Here is an 11,709-nt window from a genome sequence, read left to right on the forward strand (position 1 = left end):
AGGGGATTTGTGGGCTTCTCAAAAAGATAATATTAAAGGCACAAGAGCAAACTATTCTGAGGCAAAGGAAAGATAGGAAGAATAGTAAGAGGTCAATATAGCTCCATCAGCTCTGTATTTACCTGACAAAGAGAGAGGACAAATAAATTGCAAAGCAAAAGTACAAAACAGCACAAGCATGTAGGGACAATATCAAAGTTACACCTCATAACAGCCATAAAAGACAATAACAAGAGGTTCTTTAAATATATTAGGAGCAAGTGAAAGATTAAAAGAAGTGAAGGGCCACAATTTAGAGGTGAAGGAGAGCTAATAACTGATTACAGCAAGAAGGCTGAGATGTTTAATGCCTATTTTGGCATCAGTCTATTTTGTATCAGTCTTCATTAAAAAGGTTAATAGTGACCAGATACTGAAAACAATTATGAACAAGGGGAAAGGTATGCAAGCCAAAATAGGAGAAGAACTGGTTAAAGAATATCTAGATAAGTAGATGTATTCAAGTCAGTAGTGCCTGATGATATTCATCTGTGGTCTTGTCTACACTACTGCTTAAGTTGATGTAAATTGTGTCACTTGGGGGTGCAAAAAAGTCACTCCCGAGTGACGTCACTTACATCAACTTAGCATGGTGTAGACACCGCAGTATGTCAGCAGGAGACACTCTCCCATCAACAGCTTCCGCCTCTCATTGAGGTGGAATAATTACATCAACATCAGAGTGCTCTCCCATTGACTTGAGTCTTCACCAGATCTGATAAATAGACGTCACTACATCAATTGCACCAGTGTTGATTTTGTCCCATAGCAAAGACGAGCACTCCTTTGCTTGTGTGCTAAGAGCAGTCTTCTTGGATGCATCCCAAAGACTCGGAAATTTGTTGCTCATGAGATGAAGGGTCCTTCTTGCTTTAGTCAATGAGAATCAGTTTTTCCTTCAGCATTTGAGTTGCTGTACCTGTTCGTACTCAGGATGTGACTTCCGTTCTTTTGGACATGCCAGATATGAACAACAATCTGAGTGGTAACAGAATCCTAGCTTTGCTGAGCATGTCTAATTTAGCACCCTCTAAATCTGAATGGATCCACTCTTTTGTTAGACACATCTGACATTAATTAGTTGCTAGCATCCCTTAAGATTGCACTGTTTTTGGCAAGCTGAGAATATATGGGGTTTTGTGTTACGCCTTAAGAAATCTGCACCTATATTGTGCAGTATGAGATATTGACCAAACTGCTCTAGAGGCTGTACCTGATTTGTATTTGGTACCTGTCAGTACAGTTCTTGGCATTCATTGGCTTGGTATAGGGAACTTCGGGAACTAGCTGAAGCAATGCTGGAACCATTCGTGTACATCTTTGAGAACTCATGGAAGAGAGGTGAGGTTCCAGAGGACTGGAGAAGGCAAACATAGTACTTATCTTCAAAAAGGGAAACAAACAAAGAGGACCTAGGCCATTATGGACCAGTCAACTTAACTTCAATACCTGGAAAGATAACCAAACAAATTATTAATCAATTTGTAAGCTCCTAGAGGATAATAGGGTTATAAGGAATAGCCAGCATGGATTTGTCAGGAATAAATAATGCCAAGCCAATGTAATTTCCTTCTCAGACAAGGTTACTGGCCTAAGGGATAGGAGACAAGCTGCACATGTGACATATCTTGATTTTAGTACGGCTTTTGCTATAGCTCATGTCACATGGGACAAACTATGGAAATGTGGTTAGTAAAACGTGAGAGCATAACTGTTTGAAAGATTGCACTCAAAGAGTACCAACCAATGGCTCGCTGTCAGACTGGAAGGACACATCTATTGAGGCCCGGCAAGGGTCCGTCCTGGGTCCAGTAATATTAAATATTTTCACTAGTGACTTGGATAATGAAGTGGAGAATATGCTTATAAAATCTGCGAATGACACCAAGCTGGGAGGGGCTCCTAGGTCTTTGGGGGGCAGGATTAGAATTCAAAATGACCTTGACAAATTGAAGAGAATTGGTCTGAGACCCTGCATTTTTTTGCCTTCCTCTGCAGTGTATGGCATTGATCAATTGATGGTCTGAACTAAAGTAAATGATAGATTATCGGTAATTTAAAAGTCTTTAGATCACGATTTGAGGACTTCAGTAACTCAGATTATAGCATATACAGGAGGGAGTGGTTGAGGTTCTGTAGCCTGTGATGTGCAGGAGTTCAGACTAGATTATGATTATCCCTTCTGGCCTTAAAGTCTATGATTTTAAAGATGAGGGCAACTGTAGTCTTCACTGTTTTAATACAAACTTGATGCTGTCCTCAGGTCTTTGTAAAAACAACCCTTGGTGTGTTGTGGCAAAGTAAGGATCCACTCAGATTTTAAACCTGAAGGTCTAGTGTTTTCATTCATTTGATTCAATGGACACGTCACTTACCCCTTTTAAGGGGATACATTATGAGTCACCCAGGCATGAAGCAAAACAGCCTTTTCTAAATGTTTACTGTGTCACTTAAAAATGACAGTGACTGGAAGCCAGATCCAAGCGCAGGTCAATTCCTCCCATTTGCCCCCTCCTTCTGTCCACTTTATTCTTTCTAGAACATTTACATTCTAGCTCAGTTTCCCCTGTCCTTTACAGATTCTAGATAATGTGACCAAGAGCCAGCTAGCTATGGTAGGGGAGAATGGAATATTAAATAGCTTGAAGCTATAGATGGTTAGTGGTCATCAAGATCCGATAAAGGTGTGGGTGGCAGGTTAGTGACTATGCTGTATTGCTATCACAACATTAGACAACTTTTGTGAAGTGTGACTGTTTCTCTCCAGCTTCCCATGGCCAAGGGTCCACATCACAATATGACACCATTACATCTGACACTACATGGCAGACCTGTTGATGGCTTTAGCTGAGGTGTCAAGGTCTGAAAGCATCATATAGAGGTAAGATGAGAATTCAGTCTCTAAGTTGCCACTCCACGATGGGAAGGAAGCACATTGGTAGTGCAGTGCAAGAACATTTGCATGGCTACTGGCCTGTAACATACTACCAGCTACACAAAAGGGATAATATAGTCTCTCTTGAACACTACTTAATGTCAACGGGCTGACTTACAGAAGTGGAAATCTTCTCCAATGAGGAATTAGTCATTAGTATAACAGCAGACAAGCTCACCACCCTTAATCAAATTGCTTGTCAATGCAATGATAGGGCTGGTGCAGGAGATCTGAGCCATCTTTCTTTAAGTCTGATTGCTCTCTCTCAAACTGGCAGAGTATTTGTTTTGGACTTTATGCTCTTAGCATCGTTTGCTTCTTGCCAGTCATTTTCTGAACAAACATAAGTACAGCTATTTATATTGTGTCTGTGATGTCTTTTCATACTTGTTTCTCTTCCCTTTGCCTCGTTTGTTGTTTTAGAACTCTCCAATATTAATGAAAGAAGTTTAGCTCTGAAAATTCACACAAAATAAAGGTTCCGTAAATAACTTTTTATAATCAACCCCCAGACCCAGTATGCAGTAGTCTGTAAAGCCCTGAGTCAGCTCAGAACTACTAATCTTAAACACGACACTCATCAAGTAGTGATCCTACTCCAATTTTTGATCAATATTTGCCTTTTCAGTCATACAGCCTTAAGTGCACACCTGATGAATGCAGAAACATTTGCTCACCTTTAATGTGGAGGCCAAGCTGACCATGTGCTCGTTCAAGGTGCTCTCCGACTCCTTGTAAGTCAGACAGGTAAACTGATATTCTTCTGGATCAAAGGCATCTGCTCCCTGCTGCTCCACATCGTTAGCTACCCCAATATAATAATCCTCAATATCCCCAGGATCCTCATCCTCTTCCTCCTCCTCGCAGTTAGGGTCATAATCCTCTTCATTGCTGTCAGAGCCCTGGCTGTTCATGTCCACAGACATCTTAGTGCCCTGCCAAACTGCAGACCAGGAAAGCAACCACAGCTTCTCCTTCTCCGTCACACTTTATCACTCCTTTGAATTCATCTGACTTCTGTCTCCTAAGTGGGGAAGGAAAAAAATTTTTTTTTCTTGTGCCTAAGAAATTATAACAGAATATTTCAATACCACACAGATGATAAAACAGTCAGAAAAGCACTGACCTGATGCTGAGCTAGAGAGCAACAGTCTACCATGAAGGTCCCTGATTAGAGATCATCTTTGACTTCTGCACCTGCAAAACCTGCGCATGTCTCCCTAGTGTGGTTCTCAACCAGGGCTTACTGAACTGTTTCCTAGTTCTCCTACCAGGTCTTAAAGATGTTTTGTCTTCCCCCCTCTCTCTCTCTGCATTGACTGGGGGTGAAGCAGCAGGCTGGGGGTTGGGGTGTAGGGTCTGGCCAGGTGCTAGAATGAGGGAGGAGGCTCAGGGTTGGGGCAGGAGGTTTAGGTGTGAAGTGCTTACCTGGGCAGCTCCCATTTGGTGCGAGGGGTGCAGGTGGGAATGTGGGGTGGGGGTGCAGGAGCTCCCGTTTGGTGCTCAGGGTGGGGGTGGGAATGTGGGGGCTGCAAGAGTCAGGGCATGGGGTGTGGGGGGCTGGGTATGTGTGGTGGGTGCAGAGGTTAGGGCAGAGGGCTGGGTAGGGATCAGGGCAGAGGGCTGGGGGTGTGGGCTAGGGTCGTGGGGGTGCTCCCAGCCCCCTGCCCAGAGCAGCTCAGGGCAGGGGGCTGGAGGGGATATGCTCTGATTCCATCCCCCTTCCCCAAGGCCCCATTCCCACCTCTTCCCAGGAGCAGCTAGCGAGGCTTCTCTCTCCCCCTCCCTCACAAAGGCTATCAGCTGATCGGGGGCAGGACGGGAGAGGAGGAGGGGCAGGAACCCAGCACGCTGGGGGGAAGAGGTGGGGGAGGGGGAACTTGCCTGCCCTGCGGCTGCCTTCTTCACCTTGCCCCAGCAGGCAGGCGGGGGGGGAGGGAGTGGGCCAGGGAGGGCAGGATTTTTAATGGCACGCTGCTGCCTGCCAGGGTCCCAGCCGCTGGCCCCACTCAGCTCGCTGCCGGCCTGGGTTCAACAGCAGGCTGAGCTGGGCTGGTGCCTCGGACCTGGGAGGCAGCAGCATGTCATTAAAAATCAGCTCGCATGCCATCTTTGGCACACGTGCAATAGATTGCCGACCCCTGCTCTAGAGCATAGAATTTAACTGGCAGCTCAGAATGAGGGTGGGGAGAGAATCCCAGAGCTCTGAGCTGCACCCAAAGCAGTGGCTCAGAAAGGCATGAGCTCCTCAGTATGTTCTCGTAATTGGAATCTGGCACATGCCTTGGTTTACACTTGGCTGGGGTCCTATATCCAAAGAGGAGAAAACTACAGAAATTAGTCCATTTTCTTGACATTCTCAGTAAAAATTAATGTTTAGCTACTAAAATTACACAAGGATCAACATATTATGCTAAATTATGCTTAACGTTTTCATTGCTGTTGGCAAAGTAGTCAATTTGATCTTAGTTACCTGTCTTGCACAACTTCTACTCAAGTCACCAACATAATGACCACAACGTATTAGTTATAAAGGGGTCATCAGACAGCACAAGCTGATACTCATAACTGAAGGATGTATCTCTGTAATAAAATCACAAGCTAGGATCTAACCAAGTTAATTTGGTCTCAAGAGGGTCTATATTAAATACAAAAGAAAAAAAGAGCTGGACTACACTGATGTGACTGAGTTTTACATGCAAAAGATAAAAAAATGTTGAAGTTACACTTCCCAAGGGAAGCATAAATTGGGCCCCTTGCATACGTGGTATTTTGAATTGCTGTTTATGTTTTTAACTTTAATCTTTTAATATATATGTGGCAAGTTACTGTTGCCGTGAGAACCAGAACTTTGAATTTCCTGACTTTAGTGCATGGACAACCTCAACCAAAGCACTTCATTATTTTCCCCCACTCTATTTGTTTCCTGATTTAAACACATTTGTTAGGTACTCTAAGTCATTCAGGAGTAGACTTAATGTATAATTAATCTGAGGCACTGCCGTCATTTCAGCAGATTTAAACCTCCTCCAATAGGAGAGGATGAGGGTTAGAATCTAATCACATTAGCCTGCTGAATTCTGTTCTCCATACCCATAACGTACCTCATGATTTCTTGACTTATCTTCAATGTGTGTCACATTCACATATTTTTTAATATCCTTCAGTTTCCTCTAAAACCAAAGGATTAGAGGGTTGGGACTATGGAGAGAACATTTAAGTTGTGGTACAAGTTTATTTTGCCAAATTATGTGGAACTCTGAGTAATAGCCTTCAGTGAGTGATATTCCCATACCATAACATTGATACTAAAGCAATGAACACTATAGAAATGTCAATAGAACACATGAGTTAGTCAAGCTGCCACAGACAAATATTCACCTTTTCTGCCAGATGAAAAAGACACCAAATCCAAGTAATTAAGTTACATCATTGAGAAATCATCCATATAACAGATTCTAAAAGCAGGTTCTTCTAATGTCATATGAAACCCCTTAGATACAAAAGAGTTCTCCGGCTTCCCCAAATGGAAACTTTCAGAAATGAAGGGAGGGAGACAAATGGGCTTCTAAGGAAAATATTTGGAAAAGCTGATCTATTTGGTAAGCGTGTTTTACATGCAGCTAATGTCTCTCTTGTTGGATTTCCACTGTGGGCTCTCCAAAGATTCCTCAATACTATATTTCATAATCAGTGCTGAGTTCTGCTTTTGCCAAGTCCAAAGCAAATATATACACATACACACATATCCACACACACAAACACTTGTTTGCTTTGAGCCTCTCTGAGAAAAGGTTAATCACAGATTAATGCCAGAAGGGACCATTATGATAATCTGATCCCCTGCAACAACACAAGCCATAGAACCTCACCCAGTAATTCTTGCATAGAGCCCGTACTTTTGGTTTGAGTGATGCACATCTGTCTAAAAGATATGCTAGTCTCCAGGAATCTAGAACCACCTGAGGGTAGTCCTCAATAATCTAATGATTATGCCAGTTTTATCTAGCAAATCTCATAGATCACTCAGGACAGACAGACATTACTAGTTAGGAAAGCCTTCAGTCCTACCCAAGGCATCATGCTCATCCTGTGGAGAAAGACAAGCTACATTTACGTTATGGTCCATTTACTCCTTCAACGTACAGGGGGGTTTGCACTGATGCAGTGGAATGTTTTGGGAGTAGACTAAGGGCCTTATGTAATAACTAAACAGTTGTGTTCCACTCGCGGGAGAATGCAAGGCTTTTAGGAGCGGTGACATTTCTGCCCTTGTGGGACATTTGCCTATGCAACTTCCCTGATTTGCATTCACAACTGCAGCAGCTGCATGTACAAATCAAGAACATAATAATATGTCTGAGTGATTTGACACTGGACCTGATATAGATTCGGGAATTCACACCACTTAAAGCCATTTCAAACTAAGACAATCATACATCAGTTCACTTTCATTAAATTTTCTACTTAAGGACTTCAAACTTTAAAAAAAAAAAAAAGAGAGAGGCCTTGCATTTTGCAGATTCTAAACCTGTCATGGACCAAAACACTTACATCAAGCAGATAGCATCCAGCCAGTAGGCCAAGAGTATGCCACTCCTGTCACAAAACCATGAGAAAGGATTCCCCTCCAGCATGCCTGCTGACGTTAGAGTGCCGCATGTGGAGGACAGAAATCATTACCAAATTAAACAGAATCCTTTCAGACCTAATTTCATTTAACAGCACTACAACAGACATGCACAAAAAGCCTACAGCAAGTTGCACTTGAAGTTTGCCCATTTTCAAGTTACTCTATATAATGATACACAGCAGCCAATTTTATCTGAGAATCCCATTAAAGCTTTTCTTAAGAATCAGTGTATACTGTGCTCCTCACTATGTCCCTTGGACTATCACTACCATCTAGCACACAGGTAGGGGAAGGCTATCTTCCCATAGTCCCACCACCAGGACCCCTACACTAAGAGCCACGTACCAAACATCCCTTGACGTAGAAGGGCAAGAAAAGTTTTTGGTGCTCTGAAGGCTCCTGGTTGATATTAATAGGTCCCAACAGCATATGCAGGTTGGGATGATACAGGGTAGGTACCTACTCCCAAAGGCTAGAATGACTCAGTCAACTGGGAGCCCATCCCATCACCGAGGCTAACACTCAGGGAGAATGAAGTCTCCCCATGAGGGCCAGGTAAAGACAGATCCATTGTATATGAGGGGGTGGAGGCGCCCTGCGACCAATAGTAGCCTTGCCCACCAAAATTTGGCTTTAGTGTTGGGGACCTAGCTCCCAAGAAGGGGGACACCGCACAGCCCACCCCCATCCTGGGCATAGGTTCGGGGGGAAGCAGTCCCCAGGGAGGAGGGGACTGCACAGCCCCCCCCACAGAGTTGCACAGCCAGGCTCAGGGAGGTAAAAGCAGCCCCCAAAGAGGGGGGCACCGCAAAAGCCCGCCCTGTACCACAGCTGAGCTGGGGGGGGGGGAGAAGCTGCCCTCAGGAAGGGGGCACCACACAGCCCCCTCCTCCCCGAGGTACAGCTGGGCCGGGGGAGGAGGAGCCCCCAGGGAGGTGGGCACCACGCAACTCCCCCCATTCTACATCCAGGCCGGGGGAGAGCCGCCCCCCGCCCCGTGCCGGGCTCCAGGGGAGCGCGGGGACAGGGCCCAGGCCCTACCCGCTCCAGCCACGTCCCGCTTGCGCCCGCGGGAGGGAGCAGCCCGGCGCCCTGCCCGTCTCCTCAGCGCTGTCCCGGCGTAAACAAGGCCCGGCTTCCCTCCGACCTACCGGGGCTGCGGGGCGAAGGCCGCGGCAGGCTCGGGCCCAGGTACGGGGCAGGCCGCGGGGTGCCGGGACCACCGGGAAGAGGGGGGCCGCTTCCCCCCGGGCTCCTCCTGCCGGGCCGCTACTGCCTGCGCACCGGAAGTTCTGGCGTCCAGCCACACGTCATTTCCGCCGGCGCGAGGGACGCGGGGGAAGCCCGCGGTTCGGAGGAGGTGACGCGACCAGGGCATGGTCCGAACCATTCGGGAGCCTGGGCTGAACCAATGGCGGGCGGCGGGGGGAGGTTCCGCTCGCCTCCCCGCCGGCCATGCGGGACCCCCGGTAGCACGTGTCCATGGCGGGGCCCCAGGGGGAGGCTCAGCCCAGGCGTGCCCGGGTCGCGCTGCCCTCGGCCCCGGGGGCCCGGCCACACCCCGCCTCCCCGGCGGCCGCTGGCCCGGTTCTCCGGCGCTTGGCTGCCCCGGCCTGCGGGTGTGACGCGGGCGGGGTCCGGAGGGCTGCCGCCGCCCCTGGGCCACTCAGCGCTGCCGGCTCCAGGGGCGGAACGGCGGGGTACCCCGCCCGCCGCCCGCCCCGCCGTCGTTCCGGCTGGCCCGAGAGCACGCCCTTGGGGGCAGACAGCCGGTCCCGCCGTAAAAGCGGCCAGGGAGGCCGCATCCGCCCTGGTCCCGGGGAAGTTGTTTCAAGCGTGCTTCTGAAATTGCGTAGGGCCAGCTTCCAGGCACTGGCTCGCGTGTACCTTCGCCTGCGTGGTCGACGAGCCCCTTGTCCAAATATTTGTTCACCACATCAGTGCTCACAGACCGAGTCTTTTACGCGAAGGCCTGTTTTCCAGTCCTTTAATCAGTTTCTCCGAACTCTTTCCAATTTATCAACATCCTTCTTGAAGTGTGGGCATCAGAACTGGGCACAGTATTCTAGTCGGAGTCACACCTGTGCCAAATACAGAGGTGATAGAACCTCCCTACTGCTACCCAAGATTCCCCTTCATACATCCAAGGATTGCATTAGCTGTTTTGGCAACTGCATCGCATTGGGAGTTCCCTTTCACATGATTATCCATCATGATCCCCAGACGTTTTTCAGAGACACTGCTTCTCAGGATGGAGTCCCCAGTCCGTAAGTATGGCCAACATTCTGTGTTTTTAGGTATGTTTGGTCAAAATAACACAATTATTATTTGCTTACACCCAGCTTACCAAGCAATGCCGATTGCTCTGTAACAGTGACCTGTCCTCTTCATTATTTATCAATTTTTGTGTAATCTGCAAACTTTACAGTGATGATTTTATATTTCCCTCCAAGTCATTAATAAAAATGTTTAATAGCATAGGAGCAAAAACTTGTTCCTGGTGGGACCCCATTAGAAACTCACCTACTCAGTGATGGTTCCTCATTTACCATTACATTTTGACACCTATTAGTTAGCCAGTTTTTAATCTAATTAAAGTGTGCCATGTCAATTTTATGCCATTTTACTTTTTAATCAAAATGTCTTGCAGCACTATGTCAAATGCCTTCCAGAAGTGAAAGTATATTACATCAATGCTATTATCTTTATCAACCAAACTTGTAATCATATTTTAAAAAATGTTATCAAGTTACTTTGACAGGATTTGTTTTCCATAAACCCATGTTGATTGGGATTAATTCTATTACCTACCCTTCTTGAATTCTTTATTAATCCAGTCCTGTATCAGCTGTTTCATTATTCTTCCTGTGAGCAATATCAGGCTGACAGGCCTATAATTACCCTGGTCATCCCATTTACCCTTTTTATAAATTGGCACAGCAGCAGCATTCTTCCAGTCCTCTGGAACTTTCATATTGTTCCAGGACATTGACAATCAACATTAATGGTCCAACAGGCTCATCAGCCAGCTCTTTCAAAACTTTCGGATGTAAGGTATCTAAACCTGCAGATTTAAAAATGTCTAATTTTAACAGCTTCTGTTAATATCCTCCTGAGTTGCTATTGCAATGGCGTTTCATTGCCACTATATGATTACTTAATCTGTTTTTTCCTAAGTACAAAACAAATAGTAATTTAACATTTTTGCTTTTTCTGCATTATTACTGACAATTCTACCATTTCCATTTAGTAATGGACCAGTACCATTGTTAGGATTCTTCGTGTTCCTAATACACTTTAAAAATGCCTTCTTATTGTCTTTAACTTTGCTGGCTATATGTTTCGTCTATGTGTGTCCTTTTGCTTCCCTTGTCAATTTTCTACAATTACTATTTTCTGATTTTTATTTATTGCTATCAACTTCCCCTCTCTTCCATTTAAATGATGTGGCTTTCTCTCCTTACATAGATTCCATAAGATTATAATTAATCTTCCTTTTCACTAATGACTTTCACTTCCTTCGTCCTTCAGTGCTCAGTCTTAAGATACTAGGAGAAGATCAAGAGAGAGACTACGGTGCCCTCATGTTTTCCAGCTTTGTCCCTGATGAGACTTATTCATGCTCATGGACAATCAAACTGCAGCACTGATCAGAAACGCTTTTTCCCAGCTTTTAACTTTGCCCTTTCTTCTCAGGTACAGACTTGACCAGAGAGAGCTATGCTTTTGATATATAACATAGATAACATTCGTAAGCAGGAATCAAACCTGGGACATTCAGCACTGAACAGGAGTGCTTGAATGAGCTTACCACTTGAATCAGAGGAGTGTTTGCTATCAGTAAGTGCAGGGCCGGCCCCAGGCACCAGCTTTCCAGGCAGGTGCTTGGAGTGGCATTGAGAATGGGGCAGCAGTCTGTGTCCCGTGGCAGCAATTCAGCGGCAGCTCCACCGCTCATCCCACCATGGGGGCTTTTGGGCAGCAGCTCCGCCACTCTTCCAGGCATGGCGGCAATTCGGCGGCGACTGCGTGGGGCGGCAAAATTGGCAGAGCTGCCCCTGAGTAAGTGGCAGGGTCTCATTCTTGCTAGGGTCAGCTGCTA

General features: G+C 46.1%; 1 protein-coding gene across 5 annotated transcripts in view; it reads right to left on the reverse strand.

Annotated features, from left to right (window-relative positions):
- Positions 1 to 9,614, reverse strand: part of ARIH2 (ariadne RBR E3 ubiquitin protein ligase 2) — a 47,267-nt gene extending 37,653 nt beyond the window's left edge. Inside the window, exons 1-2 of one of the 5 annotated variants that reach the window (XM_043552025.1) lie at positions 9,495 to 9,614; positions 3,652 to 3,998 (exon numbers count right to left, since the gene is read on the reverse strand). In XM_043552025.1, the coding sequence (XP_043407960.1) occupies positions 3,652 to 3,900 (249 nt within the window). In that variant the 5' untranslated portion in view covers positions 3,901 to 3,998; positions 9,495 to 9,614. Of the gene's footprint in view, positions 1 to 3,651; positions 3,999 to 4,100; positions 4,225 to 7,528; positions 7,618 to 8,648; positions 8,969 to 9,494 lie in introns of those variants that run through there. The other 4 variants (XM_037905480.2, XM_027831651.3, XM_043552026.1 and 1 more) reach the window with 4 other exon arrangements.
- Positions 9,615 to 11,709: the final 2,095 nt, after the last annotated feature.

The sequence above is a fragment of the Chelonia mydas genome, chromosome 7 (genome assembly GCF_015237465.2).
Source record: "Chelonia mydas isolate rCheMyd1 chromosome 7, rCheMyd1.pri.v2, whole genome shotgun sequence".
Taxonomy (NCBI): domain Eukaryota; kingdom Metazoa; phylum Chordata; order Testudines; family Cheloniidae; genus Chelonia; species Chelonia mydas.